Source organism: Podarcis muralis, chromosome 14, assembly GCF_964188315.1.
Source record: "Podarcis muralis chromosome 14, rPodMur119.hap1.1, whole genome shotgun sequence".
In the NCBI taxonomy this organism is placed as follows: Eukaryota; Metazoa; Chordata; class Lepidosauria; order Squamata; family Lacertidae; genus Podarcis; species Podarcis muralis.
In genome coordinates, this window is record NC_135668.1 from 33,882,525 (window position 1) to 33,903,059 (window position 20,535).

General features: G+C 45.5%; 2 protein-coding genes across 5 annotated transcripts in view; one reads left to right on the top strand and one right to left on the bottom strand.

Moving 5' to 3' along the window:
- USP7 (ubiquitin specific peptidase 7) overlaps positions 1 to 1,894 on the top strand; it is a 71,188-nt gene extending 69,294 nt beyond the window's left edge. For all 4 annotated transcript variants that reach the window (XM_028707202.2, XM_028707203.2, XM_028707204.2 and 1 more), the window contains one exon: positions 310 to 1,894. In XM_028707202.2, coding sequence (XP_028563035.2) covers positions 310 to 416 — 107 coding nt within the window. In that variant the 3' untranslated portion in view covers positions 417 to 1,894. The remainder of the gene's footprint in view (positions 1 to 309) is intronic.
- A 6,135-nt stretch (positions 1,895 to 8,029) lies between these two features.
- LOC114584980 (lipopolysaccharide-induced tumor necrosis factor-alpha factor homolog) lies at positions 8,030 to 19,666 on the bottom strand. Its single transcript, XM_028707229.2, has 5 exons — positions 19,525 to 19,666; positions 12,343 to 12,549; positions 11,808 to 11,903; positions 10,338 to 10,497; positions 8,030 to 9,383 (listed from the first exon to the last, which is right to left on the bottom strand). The coding sequence occupies exons 2-5, from the start codon at positions 12,533 to 12,535 to the stop codon at positions 9,275 to 9,277; spliced, it is 558 nt and encodes a 185-aa protein (XP_028563062.1). The 5' UTR covers positions 12,536 to 12,549; positions 19,525 to 19,666; the 3' UTR covers positions 8,030 to 9,274.
- Positions 19,667 to 20,535: the final 869 nt, after the last annotated feature.

A 20,535-nucleotide genomic window follows, 5' to 3' on the forward strand; every position in this document is an offset into this window, starting at 1 on the left:
TTGTTCCATTAGTGCTAGGACTTGGCTGTGCAACAGAACTTCCTCTCTCTCTCTTCTTCCCATGGGCCCCCTAAATCTGTTCTGGGGGTTCCCCCGTTGCTGGCAGGGCTGAAGCAGGGAGGACACACACAGGGAGAGAGGACAGGGAGGGGAAGTTCTTTTGCACTGACAGAACCACATCACTGAATGCCACCCTCAGTTTTTGACATTCTAAATTTTGTACAAAACAATCTGAAAGTGTGTTCATTCTGTCTCTCCCTCTCCCTCTTTCTCGCTTCTTTCTTCTTTGTTCTTCTTCTTCCCTTCCAGGCAACATGTCTCATCCCAGGCCATGGCTAGGGCTTGACCATTTCAACAAAGCCCCAAAGAGAAGTCGCTACACGTACCTTGAAAAAGCTATTAAAATCCATAACTGACTTACCCTCTCCAGTTTGTTCGAGGCAAAAGGGGCAACAATGTGTGTGTGTGCGTGTGTGTGTGTGTGTGCGTGTGTGTGTGTGCGCACCTTTTTAACAACTGTAGGACTTTTGGTACACGTGCACTCGATCGGAAGTCTCCAGCAAGAGGATTTGCTGCTGATTTATTAATTTTATTTTGAGGCTGTTCAGTTTGGCTTCTCTGTATCTATTATTGACTGCCCTTTCTTTTTTTTCTTTTTTTTGAGCAAAAATGAAGGTGTTTTATAAAAGCTTGGGTGCCAATGAGAGTTTTTATGGGAAATGTAAACAAAGCGAGATTGTCAGCATAAGAAGGAAAGGGTTGAGTTAGAGCAGTTGACATTGGCGAAATATTGTCTGTAGTACGTTAACTGGACAGCCTTTTCTGGCTGACCTCCCCCTCCCTTGCCCTCCCCTCCTTCCTCCCCCACTTCCCAAATGCGTGGTACCTGCCATCACTGCAGCTAGTTGGCGCTATGGTTAGGCTCACGCCCAATTTATTTCCTTCAGTTATATACTTTAAATGACATTTTTGTGCATTTGTAAATGCAAAGAGAAACTCACATCATCAATAAATAGCAATCTCTACTTCATTGTGTACACTGTTGGCACTTATTCGAGGGGGGGGGAGATTTTGTCTCTTCAATCAGCCTAGAATTTCTCTTTTTATTATTATAATATTATTATTATTATAAATAAATGGATTTTGAGTCAAATTTGTTTTTCTCACATCACCTTTTGCCAAGGAAGAAGTTGGGGAACCCCCCCGAAGGAGGTGCAGTGTATTTGTATCCCTTTAGAAACGGTTTGAGAGTAAAATCCCTTGGTTGCAGTGAGATTTACAAGCATAGTACCAACTTCCCAGAGAATTTGAAGAAGGAAAAGGCATCTGTTTTATAATTAATTTAGTTAATCTGGGAAGACATAGGAAGACAAAACAAAATAGCCTTTTAGCACTGAGGGCATGTTCACTAGCATTTAGTAAGCTGTTGACTTTGTAAAAATTGCGGGGGGTGGGGCTTGGGAGGGGGAAGAAAACAAATTGTATATTTAACAGAGGAACATGTACAATTTAACATTTGGGGTTCCTTTGGGGGGGCGGCTGGGGGGCAGGGTGAGTCTGCAAGTGAATTTCACAGATGTCAATATTCATTGTGTGTAGTTTTATTTCAGTCCCCAGACTGCTTTTCCATTTTAGTTTGGAGCTACAAGCAGCCCCATGTGTCTCTCCTAAGTTTTTGAGTGCGGTAAAAATATAGAAGCAGCAATTTACACTCCCCCGCCCAACATTATTTCTCATTCTTTCTCTTCCCCCCTCCTCCATTCCCTCCTGCCAATATTTTATTTTGTTTCTGTAGCTGCGGTGTGCAACAATTCTTCCTGTATATTGCCTTTTTTTTCTTTTTTTGCTGGAAAAAAATGTTGTATGTTGAATAAAAATTTTCTATAAAATTTTACTTCAGTGAGTGATGGCCTGGACGTTGAAGAAGATTTCCACTCTCCTTGCAAGTTTTCTGAAGATTTTGTTTAGACACAATCTTCTATTTTTATTTTGCCAGTTAATCCACATTTGAAATCTAGCCTTAATTTAGGGATAAGGGTAAGTGTCATCCATTCATCATATTTGAACTTTGAGCAGCATCAGTTATCTAATCCTCCAAATGAAAGGCACTGCTCCAGAGGCATTGCTGTATCTGGGTTCCTACTGACAGGCAATAAAATGATTATGCAGAGCTGTGTCTGTAGCACGAAAGAGATGCGGTGGTGAAATTCATAGAGGACTGTCAAACCTCTGCAGCCAAATAGTTCAAACTGCACTTGGGTAAATTCCAGAAACTCGGTGGGAACACTGGTCAGTTAACCACATTCATACTGAGAACTTAATCCTGTTGTGGTGCCATTTCCACTGATTCCACCTGCTTTCTTTGCCCTCTAAACACATTTCCATGGTGGCTCATAGAATTGTACAGTTGGAAGGGACACCAAGGTCATCTAGTACAGCCCCCTGCAATGCAGGAATCACAGCTTATTGTTGATGCTGTGCCAGGCAGCACTCACAGACAGCATCAACTAGTAGATCTGCTACCCAGTTTGAGAGGATGCCAAAGCTGCCCTCCACTCTCTGGGCTTCTGTCCCCATTTCCACAAACTGGCCAGCCCTGCAGGGGTGCCCCTCTGCAGCTCTCTTTCTCCCCTAAACATCTGGATCAGAGGAGGCACTCCCACACTAGTTTATGCACCTGGCACTATCAACTCATAATTCCTTTTCTCAGTACAGTGGTACCTCGGGTTACATACGCTTCAGGTTACAGACTCCGCTAACCCAGAAATAGTGCTTCAGGTTAAGAACTTTGCTCCAGGATGAGAACAGAAATTGCGCAGCGGCAGCAGGAGGCCCCATTAGCTAAAGTTGTGCTTCAGGTTAAGAACAGTTTCAGGTTAAGTACAGACCTCTGGAACGAATTAAGTACTTAACCCGAGGTACCACTGTACCGCCTTCCTGCCGGCACACATGGAAAGGGACTTCCCTTCTGCCTTGCCTTATCTCTGTCTTGATAGTTTAATGGCTTTGGAGTGGGAGAGGCATATGGAATGCTTTCCGCTGCCCAAGTCTTACAGCAGGAGTGGTGGGGAGCCCTTTTTTTCACCCCAGGGGCTAGATCCATTTTGGTCCCCACCTCTGTGAGCCAGTTTTGACAAGTGGGTGGTACAGTACAGCTGCCAGTCATCTTAATGGCAGGTGGACTAGGTGCCTGGGAACCGCAGTGCAAAGGGACTTTTTGAGCCCTATGCTGGGGGCTTCCAGACATCAAGCATGGAACTCAGTTGGGAAACTCAGTTGCACAGTCAATCCCTGCAGAAAGCAGCTTTCCCAACCCCATTCCAGATGTCACATATGACAAGCGGATGCCATTTGGGGTAAACTGCATTGTGGGCCACATTGGCCAGATGTTCTCCATTTCTACATCACTGGTTTGCACCACTATTTATATGGTATTTTCTGAGCGCCTCTTTTTCTTTTGCAATTCTCCCACCCGCATATGATTTATGCCATATGAAGGGCTTGACTTCTTTATCACATCTCTGTGCCCCTGGCCATGGATTTGAAAACTGGTATTTCTGGGGTGCTTTTCTTTTGTTCTGTATTTCTTTTCAAGAGGCACTCTTATTTCCCTGATCTTTTTTTAAAAAGAAGAAGAAGAAGAAAAGGAAGAAAGTTCGCTCTCGGTTCCCATGTACATGTTTGGAGCCTCATGGATGTGCAACTATGTGCAGTTCAGACCTATCCAGGCCTCTTCAGGGACAGCGGAAGGCCTGTGTCCATTCTGTGCCTCAACTGACACCACTCCCTGGGCTGTGAGAGTCTTGAAACGGTCTTGACAGAGCAGGGGGTTGGGGAACTATTTTCCATTCACCACTTGCTTGTGGCGGATGGAGCAATAGGTTTGATTTAAACTTGTACAGAGCCTAGGGCTTGCCGATCAGAAGGTCAGCGGTTCGAATCCCCGCGATGGGGTGAGCTCCCGTTTCTCGGTCCCTGCTCCTGCCTACCTAGAAGTTCGAAAGCACATCAAAGTGCAAGTAGATAAATAGGTACCACTCTGGCGGGAAGGTAACCGGCGTTTCCATGCACTGCTCTGGTTCACCAGAAGCAGCTTAGTCATGCTGGCCACATGACCCCAAAAAACTGTGGACAAACGCCGGCTCCCTCGATCAGTAAAGCGAGATGAGCACCGCAACCCCAGAGTCGTCCGCGGCTGGACTTAACGGTTAGGGGTACCTTTACAGTAAGCTACCTTCCAGCCATGCAAAAGCCAGAGGTTTCTAACACACACACAAAGAGAATCTCTTCCATCTCGTCCCTCCATCAAAGTAATAAAGAGCCATTATCACAGATCAAAGCCCATTCCAGTGAGGTCTGTGACCTGGGGAGGGTGGAGCAGGGGGAGTCAAGAGAAGCTCGGAAGGCTACTTTTGGCCTGAGATGCCCCATCCCTGTAGTTAGAGTTCCAAGTGGCAACATTTTGGAGCTTTACAAAGTTGTGTGTTTCCGCATTAGATGACGTTTAATTGTGACAAAGATATTCCAGGTATCAAAAACATCTGGCACAGAGCCTTTGTAGAGTTCTAGGCCCTCCTTGCAACGTCCGTACGTTCATAACCAATTGTTTAAAATTCAAGCTTCTGCAAGAGAAATTTAATAGAAGTGCCTATAGGTGCACTTGTGGAAACATGTAAATTTGTATTGGTTCAGAATTTAGTTAGCCCAAGATAAATCAGGTTTCTAGCCCTTAAGGTTGTAAAATAGGCTTGGAAGTGTGTGTGGACAGCACCTGTGAAATCTCCAAAGCGTCTCCTAAGGAGGGGAAAACCTGACCACAAGCACTGCTTAGAACATGAATTTTGCAATATTAACATGGTCTTAATCTCAGGCAGCCCTGTAGGTAAACTCTGCCAACTTTTACAAGGCCTTTCTTCTTTGGTCTTTCTGTGGTTATTTCCAGAACCATAAAGAAACCCCTTGTGGTGTGTGTTAATACCCCCTTTTCTTACCAGATAAAGCATCCATGCTGCTTAGCAGTTTTATACTGCCCAAGATTGTTGTGTTTTTTTTAAATGCTCTTCTCATTTGCCAAGAATTAAAATATTTTCCCATCAGTGTTCAGTTTAGTATTTGACTCTTAGCAGCTGTGTTCCAAAGCAGTTGTGTTTACAGGGATTTGAGCACTTTATCAAAAATCAAGATGTGCCTATATGAACTTTTCTTTGAACCCCACCCCGCTCCCCCCAAAAATCCAGCCTAGGAAAAGTATCATTTCATATTTAGAAAGGAATAATGGGATATTTCGATGCAGGTGGAACAGTATATTAGGAATTGCTATAAAACACCCTGTTTTGGGGACACTTGTTCAAAACTAGATTAGGGTGGAGGAGTGGACACTGGTGTTAAAGATTCTCTTTTATATATTGAGCCAACCAAAATGAAAAATGCAGCATGCAGAGATTTAACATGGGGTAGGATTTTTGCAACAGATAAGAACATAAACTGAGCTTTCTGAATCGGGCCAGTGGCTCATTTAATCCATGATTCTGCTCTCACAGTGGTCAACTGGATGTCTCTGAGAAGCCTGCAAAGGACATGACTCCTTTGGGCTGCAGCAAGCCTGCAAAGGACACTTCCCTCCTTTGGGCTGCAGCAACTGGTATTCAGAAGCATTGTTGGCTCTGTGGATGCAGAGCATAGCCATCATGACTAGTAGCTGTAGGTAGCCTTCCATTTCATGAATTTGTCCAATCTTCCTTTAAAGCAGGCTTCCTCAACCTCAGCCCTCCAGATGTTTTTGGCCTACAACTCCCATGATCCCTAGCTAGCAGGACCAGTGGTCCGGGATGATGGGGATTGTAGTCTCAAAACATCTGTAGGGCCGAGGTTCAGGAAGCCTGCTTTAAAGTCATCAAACTTGGTGGCCATCACTGCCTTTTTGGGGAGAGAGTTCGATATTTTAACTGCACTGCATGAAGAAGGGCTTTCTTTTATCTGTCCTGAAGAACCACACGTGGTTGGGTGCCATTTTGAGCAGCTCATAATCCAGGCATAGGCAAACTCGGCCCTCCAGAGGTCCTGTTAGCTAGGGATGATGGGAGTTGTAGTCCCAAAACATCTGGAGGGCCGAGTTTGCCTATGCCTGTGACATCATCTCTCCCTAACCCCCCCTGAACTGCAAGGTTCCACCACTTGAGCACCTAACATTTATCTGCTGGTAACAGACTTACTGATGGCTGCAAAAATATAAATGTAGCAAAAAGAAAAGAAAAAATGGGCATTTTCGGAATCGTACTCGAGAGTTACACATGCACACACAAATGAACTAGAAAAATAACTTGAGTTAATCACAGAATCAGAATTGGAAGGGACCAAGAGGGCAATCTAGTCCAACCCTCCTGCAATACAGGAATATCTTGCTCAGTGTGGGGCTCTAACCCATGACCCTGAGTTTAAGAGTCTCATGCTCTACCAGCTGAGTCATCTCAGCTGAAACCAAATGATTTTTAAAACATCTGATTAGAATTTAGGAAATTTCATGAATAATTTATCCCAGTCAAGATGGGCTACCAATATTAGAATTCCTGAAATACTGGCTTTAGCTGACCATTCAATGATGCTTAGGGATGCGGGTGGCGCTGTGGGTAAAACCTCAGTGCCTAGGACTTGCCGATCGTAAGGTCGGCGGTTCGAATCCCCGCGGCGGGGTGAGCTCCCGTTGTTCGGTCCCAGCTCCTGCCCACCTAGCAGTTCGAAAGCACCCCTAAGTGCAAGTAGATAAATAGGTACCGCTTTATAGCGGGAAGGTAAATGGCGTTTCCGTGTGCTGCACTGGTGCTGGCTCGCCAGCTGCAGCTTCGTCATGCTGGCCACGTGACCAGGAAGTGTCTTCGGACAGCGCTGGCTCCCGGCCTCTTAAGCAAGATGAGCGCGCAACCCTAGAGTTGGACACGACTGGCCTGTACGGGCAGGGGTACCTTTACCTTTTGCAATGATGCTTTCCCCCCCAAATTAAGCTTGCAATATTGTCAATTGTGCTGCAAAAGTCCAGTACGCACTGTACTAAAAATAATGAGGTGTATTGAAAACTGACGCCTGTGGCATTGCCACTAGATGGCGCACACTTGTTCAGCAGGAAATTGGTGGGATTTGATGTCTCTCACAAAGGTACAGGAGTTGATGGTTTGGGCGTGCTAATTTATTAGCTAGCTGATGCTAAAAAGGTAGCCAACTCAATCACTTGGACCAAGAATCTTGGTCTAGTTTGTACCCCTGTGAATAAGGTAAGTACACCCACACCCTGTTAATCAGATCTCTGAACTATTTTCCTGTTTTTTATCATATGAGATGAACAGGTAGGGGCAAGCTGTTCTGCAGTAGACCGTGCTTTGCAATGGAGAGCTTGTGTCAAACTCAAAAGAGATTTGGCGTGGAAAGTCTGGATAGCTGGTTGTTCTGCTTTTTCTTTTTTTAAATAACATTCCCAGTTTTGCCTACTGCCAGACTAACAACAACAGCAACATACTTTATTTTGCATGTCAAAACAAGTGCTGTTGCTATAAAGTTTTCACACAGTTTTGTTGGGAAGTATTGTATAGGGACGCGGGTGGCGCTGTGGGTAAAACCTCAGCGCCTAGGACTTTCCGATCGTCAGGTCGGCGGTTCGAATCCCCGCGGCGGGGTGCGCTCCCGTTGCTCGGTCCCAGCGCCTGCCAACCTAGCAGTTCGAAAGCACCCCCGGGTGCAAGTAGATAAATAGGGACCGCTTACTAGCGGGAAGGTAAACGGCGTTTCCGTGTGCTGCGCTGGTTCGCCAGATGCAGCTTGTCACGCTGGCCACGTGACCCGGAAGTGTCTTTGGACAGCGCTGGCCCCCGGCCTCTTAAGCGAGATGGGTGCGGAACCCCAGAGTCGGACACGACTGGCCCGTACGGGCAGGGGTACCTTTACCTTTACCTTTTATTGTATAGTTAAAAATGTTGGCAAGTTCAGATTTATGCAAAGTTAATTTCTGCTGCTTCTAACTTTGCAGTCGTATATCGTTTTAGGCTTTTTCAAGGCATGTCATGAATGGTATCAGTAATCTGCACAACAGACCAGCAGAGCAGGTCCTGCATAGCAAACCCTATATTCCAGGAAGGGTGAGGCATTAAGACAAAGCTGCTTTGTCGGTTTGAGCTACAGAGGAAAGCTCCATTACCACCACTGATTTGAACAACATACCAATTTTTTTTTAATGGTTTCTTAGAATTTCTGAATAATGCGAAGGCTGCACACAGGAAAATAAAGTGCCACGAAGGTACAAAAGATGATCCAGAAACATTTCTTTTTTTCCCTAAACAATGTAATATTTCTCCTGCATAAATTACACAAAGGTCTAAAGCTTTGGTGTGCATCAAAGTAAGGAGCTCTATAAATAGTCACAACTTGTTGTAAACTTCCGAAAACTTTTCACCATCCATTTCCAATATGCAAACAGTCTGGGGGAGAATGAAAGAAAAGTGATTTGCTAAGCTCAGACCCTTTTCAGCCAAAGGGCCACATTCCTTCTGAGATAACCTCGTAAGGGCCACATGGCAGCAGTGGCTAGGACCAGAGGCAAAATTGGCAGATCAACAAGTGTAACCTTTGTACAGTAGTCTAATTTTTATAAACCCACACCCCTCTCTGATCCATTCAGGCAAATAAATATAGGATTTCAAGGACATATTCCAGCCAGGGGGAAAAAAGGGGAATGAAGCAATGCTGGTGAGAGGTGTGGTCTGGGGAGAGTCTCAAGGGGCAGATGGAGGAACCTGGATGGCTGCAAAACAACTTATACTCACAGAAATAGTTGTGTTCTAAAAGGAGCTTTGGGGAAACGGGTGCAAAAGGTTCTTGTGCAATTTCTGATTTGGGAGTTTGTGCATGATCAACCAGGCCACAGGCTAAGAATGGCTGTGATTGGTTCAGGGAATAAGGCTAACAAGGATGCGAGGCAAGTATGAAATCAAGGGATGCCCGATTCCAAAGCCCAGGCAAAAAGCCAAGAGGTTCCGCACACAAGCTGTTGACCAACCTACCAACAGCCTCTTCCTGCTTCATCCTTCTGGGGTCAGCAGGGGCAAGGAGACTGCAGCAACCACATTCCAGGCAAGCTAAACTGAAAAGCTGGCAGGCGTGGGAAATTGCTGAGCAATTCTGCACCCAGAACAGTCCCAAGAGTCAATGCATGAATTCACCGAAGGAAAGGAGATTCTCTTCCAGCTTGATTTCCTGCGAGTTGGCCTCAAATGGCTTTTCTTCCAGGCGTCTATAGTCTCTTGTATCGGTAGATGTGGTACCTGCATTTAGGGCAGTAATGGTCTACGTCCTTGCAACAATTCGTCATGAAAGGTATGAGACAGCAGCCCATGCAGCCTCTGGGAGAGAGGGCAGAAAGTTTTAAAGAGGTTTGTTTTTATCCCTTCATCAAAAATTTGATTTCAGGACAGTTTGCAATAGTTTGACAATTTTAAAAATATAACCCCAATAACACTAATAAAACACAAGAGAAAAAATCTCAGCGATAGAGTGCTCTTTAAATGACTGGGCAAATGAAAAGGTGTTTGGTGCTTACAAGATAACTAGGTGGATGCCAGGCAAGATTCACTAGGATCTGAAAAGGCCCTCTTAAGAACAGAGGAAGCAGCCTTCTGAGTCAAACCATTGGTCAATCTATGTTAATATTGTCTACACTAACTGGCAGTGGCTTTCCAGAATTTCAGGTGGCACTACTTGGGAGATGCTTGGGATTGAACCTAAGATCTTCTGCATGCAAAGCAGGTGCTTTACCTGTAGTCCTTTCCTTTAGGAAGTTAGGATGCTGTCTTATACAGAGAGAGAAACTTTCATCTCCCCCTTTTGATAGCTGCCTTGCCTCTGAAGGAGGAGGCACTCTTCTGTGTGTGTTGCGTGTGCATGCATTTTGCAAGGAATGAAATATCACAAAGCTTCAAATTCAAGCAAGATTACTTATGTTTTCCCAAATACTGCCAAATGCCAAATGCCAAATGTGGAGTGTATTCTTTAGCATTCAAGAGCATCCATCCATTTGGACCATGAGCGATGGCCTCTTCCCTGCTTTCAAGGGGATAAGTATGTATCTGCATTCCCAGACAGACTGTGCCTAGTGTCAAAAGAGCAGGGTCTTTCCAGGAGGACAACCAAGGACTCCCAGTGCATTGCAGTTGTTTGCCCATGCCCACCCCTATTTGCTGGCACCAGGCAAGCTTCTCTGCAGGGCAAGAGGACATTCACATTTCATCTAGCACTGGCTTTAATTGTGGAATTACATTCTGTGTACGTACATCTCTTTGTATAGAAAAAGCACTCACCCCATCACACACACAGCACTGCAAGCTATGTATGTCAGAGTTCCCACACGATAGACGACCTCCGTCGTAATAATCTGGCGGCAGCAAGGGCAGATGGTGGACGCTGGCTTGCTCGAGAAGATTCCCGCAACCACCACCGGAGGACCAGAGTCCATTTCAACTAGGAGTTGCAAAAACAAAATTGTTCTGTCTGGGCATTTACCTTTGTTCCACTATCACTTCCCAGCTGCAGCCCATCCATCGAGAATACCTCCCCACGGCGTTTGTGATATAGCAGCCACTTGGAGTTGGACTAGAAGGCTTTAATTCTTTTCTTCACATCAAGCTCACTGGGCCAGTTACTGTCTTTCAGCCAAACCTACCCCACTGGGTGGGTGTGAGGATGTAATGAGGATGGTTAAGGGACACTTTATGCTACCTTGTGTTGCATGGAGAAAAATAATAACTTAGGCTTCAAAAAACCCTCCTGTTGGCACCCATATGATGTGGATGTTTTCAAGTCTAAACGTGGTGCTGGGTAGAGGCTTTGGCAAGGGAAATAAGCTGTGGGGTGGGTGTGGAGCCCTGTATTGCCCACAGACCAGCAGTTACTCATCTCTGGGCAGAAGGTCATTAAAACAACAATATAAATGTCAACACACCGGTCTGGGTAGGTTTGCCTAAAGGTAAAGGTAAAGGTACCCCTGCCCATACGGGCCAGTCTTGCCAGACTCTAGGGTTGTGCGCTCATCTCACTCTATAGGGCGGGAGCCAGCACTGTCCGCAGACACTTCCAGGCCACGTGGCCAGCGTGACAAGCTGCATCTGGCGAGCCAGCACAGCACACGGAACGCCGTTTACCTTCCCGCTGGTAAGCAGTTCCTATTTATCTACTTGCACCCGGGGGTGCTTTCGAACTGCTAGGTTGGCAGGCGCTGGGACCAAACGACGGGAGCGCACCCCGCCACAGGGATTCGAACTGCCAACCATGCGATCGGCAAGTCCTAGGCTCTGTGGTTTAACCCACAGCGCCACCCGTGTCCCTGGGTAGGTTTGCCTACCCAGGTTTTAATCTGTTACTGAAAAGAGGACAGTGATGGTACCTGCCTGATGCCAATGGGCAGAGAGTTCCAGCTGCCAAAGCTCAATTTCCTACAAGTGATGCTTTAAAAGGAAATCCCAGCTCCACAGGTTATAATGGTTGAGTGGGCATATATGGTACAAGGTGAGCCTTCAAGTTAACTGATCTCAAGCAGTTACAGGTTGTTGTTTTTAAAAAAAGATACTAACACCTTGAAACTGGCTCAGTAAAAAATTGGCAGCCAGTGCAGATGACTGAGCCAGGAGTGTTATATTCTGATGGGGTCTTGATCTGGTCAGCAACTGTGCTGCAGCATTTTGCACTAACTGCAGTTTCTGGATCAAGCCCATGGAAATCCCCACACACAGCACATCGCAGTAATCCAATCTGTATAGGTTTCTAACACATACTTGGTCCTACTTGATCACAAGGGACATCTTGACATGAATATGGTGGTGGAGATGGACAGTCGTAGCCATCGCCGCTTTTCCCATAGCCATAGCCACCTGCACCAAAAGAAAAAGAAAAAACAAGCAGAAGAACCTTTAGTTGCATAGGATTTCCCAGGCAGCTTCAGCTGAGAACATATGAAGAGCCTTGCTAAATAATTGCAGTATAACCCATCTGTTGTTGTTGGCATCTGTTTCAAGAGACAATGGAATGCACCTTCAGTGAAGTCACCTCCCTTGCTCAGCCTCGCTGATGTGGTCCATAGGAAAGCAGAGCAATACGTTTGGCGCCAGCTTGGTTGCAGGAGTTGCCAGAAGGAGGCGTACAAGGGAATAACCCATCCTAGTACCTGGGATAAAGTGTGGGTCATAGCTTCTGTTACTGGTATTGAACGTGGGGCTGGCAAGTGGCCAACCTTCCTAATTTAGTTTGGACTAAAGCTGCCCACTTGTGAGTGTGTTTCTGTGCATCCTATAACATTTGCCACTTGCCTACCTGATGAAGTAGAAGGTTCTGGCCAGAATGGATCTGGTGCATAGGGTTCCTGGGCGTAAGGTTCCTGGGCGTAAGGTTCCGGATTATATGATGACTGTTGTGGGTATGGTGATGAATACCCTGGTGCAAATGGTTCTGGCTGCTGTGCCAGGGGAATCATGGGGATCGAGACGGTCTTTTTTTGTTGCTCCATTTCTGGTGGTTTGTCTGCACGTGATACAGCAAAGGCAAGGTAAGGGGTGGAATCTAATATTTCATTGAATTAGGGAGAGAGGCAACATACACATAGGTTTCTACCAAGGAGATCAGGCGCAAAATCAGGACATCACCAATGTCAGATTAAACAATGTGAACATCTTAGGAAATATTGTGGTGGTCCCATAAAGTATTTCTGAAATGACACATAGGAAGTTGCTTTGTATCAAATGTGACCATTGGTTCATCTAGCTACAGTGACTGGCAGTGGCTCTCTCCAAGATTTCCATCTGGAGTCTCATGGGAGTTGGAGTCCAACATCTGGAGAGCCGCAGGTTTTCTATCCCTCCCCTAGAGCAGCCAATGCTTGGGTCCCTGAATGTTTTTGGACTACAACTCCCATCATTCATAGCAAGCAGGACCAGTGGCTGGTCTAGGGTGTGGACTTCCACAATGTCCAGGTACCCCATCATATCTGTTCCAGAGCAGGGGGGCATTATACAAAAAGCAGGCCTGCCAGTAAGAAAATGCTCTCTCTTCCTCCCACCCCCTACACCAACATACAAGGTAGCAAAAAATCAAAGACTCTTGTGGCATCCTAATGACATGGTTGTTGGACGATGCAACTCATTTGCAGTGCTGATGCAACTGAGAACAAGCTGCAGCTCAAGAAGCCTGTGGTTTGGACCTTGCATCTGTCCTGAACGCACTATGTAGCCTTGCACCCAAGCTAAATCACCTGTGTGTGATGCAATTGTTTCTTCATGTCAGCAATCTCTAAGTTAATCTATGCATGCTTATGAAGCAACTTGACGATGGAGATCGTCAATACCAGGGAAGGTCCTAGGATGGAAGAAGGGACCTTCTATATGCAGAGCAGATGCTCTGCCGCAGCTACATCCAGTGGTCCATCTAGCTCAGTATTGTCAGCATCACTGGTCTTCAGCATCACTGGCCATGGCATGATCCAAGGTGAGTCACAACAGGAGCACTACCACAGTGCAAATATATGGTAAAGGTTTAAGAAATGTGCAGTGAAAGGTTAAACCTGAGACATTCTTCATGCAAAGCAGATGCTCTGTCATTGAGCTGCAGCCCTTCCTCAGTATGTAGGTTGATGAATCTAAAGCTGAATGTAAGAACATTACAAAGAGCTCTGCTGGATCAGGTCAGTGGCCCATCTAGTCCAGTATGCCCTGTTCTCACAGTGGTCAAACAACATCCCATCAGGAACTCCACAGGCAGGACCTGAGTGCCCCACATATAGAGACAGCCTAGTTCTCGAACATTTTGGCTCCGAACAATTGAAACCTGGAAGTGACTGTTCCGGTTTTTGAATGTTCTTTTGGAAGCCGAACATCTTATGGGGTTTCCACAGCTTCTGATTGGCTGCAGGAACTTCCTTTGGTTTTTGAACACTTGCTTTTACGTAACTGGGGATTCCCATAAGATTTATATATTGATTGTTTGCCAATATTGGCTTGCCCAAGGCTTACATGGAGTAAATAATAATAATAATAATAATAATAATAATAATAATAATAAGAAGAAGAAGAAGAAGAAGAAGAAGAAGAAGAAGAAGAAGAAGAAGAAGAAGTTGTTATTTATACCCCTCCCATCTGGCTGGGTTTCCCCAGCCACTCTGGGCAGCTTCCAACAAAGTATTAAAATACAGTTTAGATTATGAGCCTCTCCCAACATCCTTTTTATTGCACATTCGGCAAGGTTTATGCTCATGATGTTATCACGGTGGTTGCACAAGATCGTGCATTCAATAACATTTGTACCTACAAAAGTTTTGGGGCTCCCACACTACTTCGTTTGCCAAAGGTGCGTGTCCTGCTAAATTCCAGTAGCTTTTCAAACCACAAATATGGGCAAGGGCAAGGGCCTTTTAGATGGCAATAATGCAGGAACAGTGAGGAAGAATCACAGAACCACTAATGTGCTGTGATTAAGGCAATCATATGTTGCAGAAGACAAGGCATTATTGAACATTCATTCTGATTTGTTTGTGGGGTGGTTATAAAACAGTAGGCGATCGCCCCAAGTTCCTCACAGGCTGTTTATGCAAGTCTTCACCTTATTCATTTTTTCAATACATTTCCCTGTCACTTTCTTAACCACAAAACTCTTTTTATTTTTAAGTGTAGATTTGCTGTGCTAGGACATGGCAGGATGCATAAATTTGTTGAATGTTTTCTTTAAATATTAAGGTTCATTATTGTTTCACAAGATGTGTATCTCTTTAAAGGCCAGAGCAAATATTATGACTAGTTTTACAGCTGTGAAGCAGTATAGCAGGTGCTTTTAAGTTGTGTTAATTAAGCTGTGTCAGCAATTGGGTACAGTATGTAAAGAGCAGTGTGAACCTCTCTCAGTACCCTGGTGAATGGCTTGATGGATGGGTCATACTTACAGATGTAATGTAATTTAATGTAAGAGGAGTTTTTGTTTTTGTAATTAAAGCCAAGCAAAAGTTATTTTTGTATTTCTTTGTTGTTTCCTGAATGTGTGGTCTCCCCAGCATGCTTTCCGCAGTGCAAGTAATCTGCTAAATACTCAACAAATTTAGCAAAACCTAACTTTTCCCGGATATGCTTGAATTCCACTCACAGAAATGCTGACAGTCTGGAGACAGCTCACTTAAAGAGAAATCCCTCCAACTAGATCAGAGTAAAGGTAAAGGTAAAGGGACCCCTGACCATTAAGTCCAGTCGCGGACGACTCTGGGGTTGCGGCACTCATCTCGCTTTATTGGCTGAGGGAGCCGGCGTACAGCTTCCGGGTCATGTGGCCAGCATGACTAAGCCGCTTCTGGCAAACCAGAGCAGCGCACGGAAACACCATTTACCTTCCCGCTGGAGCGGTACCTATTTATCTACTTGCACTTTGACGTGCTTTCGAACTGCTAGGTTGGCAGGAGCAGGGACCGAGCAACAGGAGCTCACCCCATCGAGGGAATTCGAACCGCCAACCTTCTGATCGGCAAGTCCTAGGCTCTGTGGTTTAACCCACAGCGCCACCCGCGTCCCTCTAGAACAGGCTAGCTAGAGGCTTATCTAACCCAGCATGCTCTTTCCAAAATGACCAACTGGATGGCTCTGGGAAGTACAAAAGCAAGACTGAAGGAGCATTTCCCCCACTTACGGTTCACAGCAAGCAGTATTTAGAGATACACCACCTCTGATCCTGAAGGTTCTATACAGCCACTATGGACATAAGAAGAGCCTTGTTGGAGCAAGCCTATCTGGTCTGGAATCCTGCCCGCCCCCCCATGGCCAACCAGATGACCCTAAAGCAAAGCCAAAAGGCAGGACATGCATGAAACAGTAGCTCTCCCACTTGGGATTGCCAGCAACTGGTCTTCAAAGGCACCATCATAATCATTAATGCAGGGGAAAATAATTCTACATAACCTCAACGCAGAGCAAATACATGCTGCACTGGTTCACATTCCTTTCCCCCTGCCCCTGTGAGGAAACAAGCCAAAGCACTGGTCCCCAATGGCCTAGGGCAGGCTTCCTCAACCTCGGCCCTCCAGATGTTTTTGGCCTACAACTCCCATGATCCCTAGCTAGCAGGACCAGTGGTCAGGGATGATGGGGATTGTAGTCTGAAAACATCTGGAGGGCTGAGGTTGGGGAAGCCTGGCCTAGGGCTACCTGCCTAGATGAAAAGGGAGGGGCAGGACACAGGCAAGAGGCTCTGAGCCTGGCTTCAGCTGGGGAGGGCGGGATATAAATAAAATTTTATTATTTATTATTATATTGCCCCATGAGATCACTATGTGCAATGAAGCCAGAAATAGACTTGCCTGTCATTACAGATACCTCTCCTCCTCCAGTGGGAGGAGAACATCACTCAGGCCCCATATGCACTATGCATTAAAAGCAATATCATACCACTTTGAACCGTCACGGCTTCCGCCCAATTATATTGGGAACTGTAGGCGCTGAAAGGTGTTGATGCCCATCTCCCCAGAGCTTCAGTTCCCAGAATGGTTTAGCAACCAATCCATCTTCCCAGGGAACTCTGGGAAATGGAGCTAGCTGCCTGAAGGGAACAGGAGTCCCCTAGCAACTTTCAGCATCCTAAGCAAACTACAGTTCCCAAGATTCTTTGAGGAAGCCATGATAGTTTAAAGTGGTACAATGATGCTTTGAATGTAAAGCTCAGATGAGGCCTTAATGGAGGGGCATGTGCTTTGCACAGGTATGAACCTTGTTCTGTCCTGTCTTCTCCAGTTAAGGAACCTCGAGCAGCAAAGAGATGGGGTGAAACCTCTGTGGGAGGTCTTGGAGAGTCATTTTCAGTTAGGGTGGACAATGCTGAGCTGGATGGACCAAGACATGACTCTGCAGAAGGCAGCTTGTGTCAATTCATTCCTGCAACTAGGGATGTGAGGAGTAGCAGCTATTCTCATCCCATCGAGTGTTCTCCGCTATCAGCACTGCTTCCGTTTCACTGCGGTTTGTTTCCGCTAAAAGCCGTCTGCTAGCCTCACAATTGGCTATGGCCAAAGCTGGCATAATTAATAATTGTGTAATCAATTTCAATGCATTTCAGAGGAATGTATTGTCAATGCAGACAACGACACACAATTATTTACATAACATTTGTGGACTTAAAAAAGCAGCAGTAGCAAATACCACTTGTATTTGCTTGCATGATTTCCATTCCTGACTTCCAAACATGGAACCTGTAGCAATTCTACTCCTCTTTCTGCTTCTAATGGAGTTCTCCAATAGTCTTACCTCCAACCCACCAATCAGGGTACCCTTTCACTTCTCCTCTCTCTCTATTGGATGACTACCAGTTTCTACTGTTTCCAGATGGAGAAAAATATTTCTATGTTGAATTTCTCAGATTTGATACACCTTTCTTCATGTCCTTCTTTCCTGCCTTTTTTCCAAACTGAAAAGCCCCAAACGCTGTCCAACTTTCTTCATAGGGAAGTTGCTCCAACCCCTTGATAAATTTGGTTGCTTTTTTGGAACCTTTTCCATCTATTTTTCTCCAAGGAGCTCAAAGCGCTTCATGGTTCTCCCCCTCCTCATTTAATCCCCACAGTCCTGTGAGGTAAGTTAGGCTGAGAGGCACTGACTAGCCCTAGGTCACCCACTGAGCTTCATGGGGCCGAGTGATGATTTGAATCCTGGTCTCCCAGGCCTAGTCCATACCCCAACTCAGACCTTTCCAAACTGTGAGTCTTGACACATTAGTGTGTCGGCTGCCGTGTGTAGGTGTGTTGCGCAAATGCTCCCTGTGCTCCTCCCGGGGCTGGAAAGGGATTAATTTAACCTCTGGTTTGCTAGTAAAACTGAATTACTGTGTCACAAAATGATGCATGTCTAAAAGGTGTCACCAGCATGAAAAGTTTGTAGCTCTAAACACTACAACACCACTTTTGAGGTGAGGCATCCAGAATTGTCCCTCGTTATTCCAAGTGTGGCTGCACCATAGATTCATATCAGAAGTTAAAAGCCAAGTTTAAGAATTCCCATTAATCCTCCACCATCCGTTCCAGTTTCAAGTCTTTTCAAATTTGACTTTACAAGCTGGTAAAGCTGGTAACTTTTTCTTTTTTTTAAAGAAAGACTTAAGCTTAAGTCTTCATGACAAATTAAGCTAGGGTTGCAATATTTCAAAAGGTAAACCCCCCCCCCCATATTTTCGCCCAGACACTGTTTTTGATGGACAATGGCCGGCTATATCCAGAAAATTCCAGACGTATGGCAACCCTAAATCAAGCCATTATGGAGCTGGTTGAATCACCATGTCTCAGCTTTGCAAGATATGAATGAACCTTTTCCCTGCACAGGCAGACTCTTCTCTCTTTGTGTGAGCCACAATTTAATCAGGAAAGCCTTTAATAAATCATAGTTTCCAGTTTCATCCAAACTGGGAAATTCTGGTTACTTGTTCCAAGTCAGGCTATTAAACCAACTTCAACTGTTGGCTTCAACATCCTGACTTGTTCTGAAGCTCTCAACCAAAGTTTCCCCATTTGGGCAAAGCGTGGGAAACTGTGTTTAATTGACAACTTTCTTGGTTCTTTGAAAGGTAGGTGCACAGGGACTGCAGGCAGGCATAGAAAAGTCTTGTACATATCTTGGCTGAATAAACTGAGATATGGTCGTCCAAACATAGCTTGGGAATAAAATCCCATCCTAGCAAAGTCCTGCACTGCTGCTGCTGTGTGCTGCCCACACGCCATGAACCAAGGATGGGGAACCCTGTGTCCCTCTCCTCCCAGTATGGCCAATGCTCATGGGAGTTGTAGCCCAAGACCTCCTCTTGGGAATTCCAGTGTGAACCACCTGGAGTTTCATCACAGAACATTATTCAGCCAAGATCTGAATGAGAGATTTTCTCACGCATACACCCCTATGTGGCAGGAGCAAAGAAGCCGGGAAGCTGCCAGTTAAACAGTTTTCCCCATTTCACCCAGACTGGGAAACTAAGATTGCCAGCTTTGGAACAAGCCAGGATGTAAAGCCACAAACTGAAGTTGGTTTAATATCCTGACTTGTTCTAGATCTGTTGACCATAGTTTCCCAGTTTGGATGAAACTGCAAACTATGGCTTATTGCAGGCTTTTCTGATTAAATATAAATATATTAAAATAAACAAAACACAGCCCTAATATACACATATATAAAGAATTAACATTTACCGTCATCCAGCATTTAGAAGAGACTCATCTATGTTTTGCTTAGGAATCTCTGCCAAGTGGCCGATCTGTTGATGGTGTTGTATCAATTCTGACAAACCTCACACCTTGGGGGGATTGTCTCCAATGCTAGTCCTATTCAGAGTAGACCCACTGAAATGAATGGACAAGGTTAGCTTTGCTCCATTCCTTTCAGTGGGTCTACTCAGAGTAAAACGTAGTTAACTATTGCTTTCATTGCTGCACCTTCTGTTTCATTTCCCCACCGACTCCATGGAACAGCAAACTTAGCTACCAAGGAAATTCCATACCTCAGTAGACTGTGAACAAGATGAGACGACTGGTTTTCCCTCCCAAAATTTCCAATCACTTTATCCTCAGGTTGGATGCTGTCGTTGTCCCATGGAAGGGAAAGAGCATGGTGTTGCCCTTGTAGAGATGAGGATGCTGACAGATGGCTTATCCCAGTTTAAAATGACAGGAAGGGACTGTTGGCAGGTAGGTAGGCAGGTAGCATTTAATTACCCCCCCCCCCAGGTTAGCCAAGTGCTCCAGCCTCCTCCATACACTTGGCTTGTTGCAAACATCCAATTAAGGAATGTCGGGGAACGAGTTTGCTGGGAGGGCTGGGATGTGGCTCATTCATCCCATGCCAGCTATTTGGGTTCATGCTTGACATGGAAGGTAATTGAAGATAATCCCCGGAGCATTTGCTCAAGGCTTTCTTTAAACAGAAGAACCACAACACGGAAAGGTGTTCACTATTATTAGATCAACACAGGCACAAGTCCAAGGCCTGACCCGCTTGCACTTCCACCCTCCTGGGCAAATTCCATTTCAAAGTTCACTCATGTAGAAAGCATCTTCTTTAGCTTAAAGAGTGGCCAGGGCTCCTCAAAACTTCGAAACAGAACACCCAGTGGAGAACGGGTTTTCTTTTTTAATGACATCTCATGATACAACATAGGTAAAGGTAAAGGGACCCCTGACCATTAGGTCCAGTCGTGGCCGACTCTGGGGTTGCAGCGCTCATCTCACTTTATTGGCCGAGGGAGCCGGCGTACAGCATGACTAAGCCGCTTCTGGCGAACCAGAGCAGCGCACAGAAACACCGTTTACCTTCCCGCTGGAGCAGTACCTATTTATTTACTTGCACTTTGACGTGCTTTCGAACTGCTAGGTTGGCAGGAGCAGGGACCGAGCAACGGGAGCTCACCACATCGCGGGGATTTGAACCACCGACCTTCTGATCGGCAAGTCCTAGGCTCTGTGGTTTAACCCACAGCGCCACCCTACAGAGGTGTAAATGTGTCACTTGATTG

What these genes read in the sequence shown, in the direction of transcription:
- LOC114584980 (XM_028707229.2), bottom strand. Translation starts at nt 12,535, where the DNA reads ATGGAGCAACAAAAAAAGACCGTCTCGATCCCCATGATTCCCCTGGCA. An exon ending in AGAACCTTCTACTTCATCAG is followed by an intron (nt 11,904 to 12,342) that starts GTAGGCAAGTGG and finishes CTTTTGGTGCAG; the next exon opens with GTGGCTATGGCTATGGGAAA. An exon ending in AGTGCTGTGTGTGTGATGGG is followed by an intron (nt 9,384 to 10,337) that starts GTGAGTGCTTTT and finishes CCTCTCTCCCAG; the next exon opens with AGGCTGCATGGGCTGCTGTC.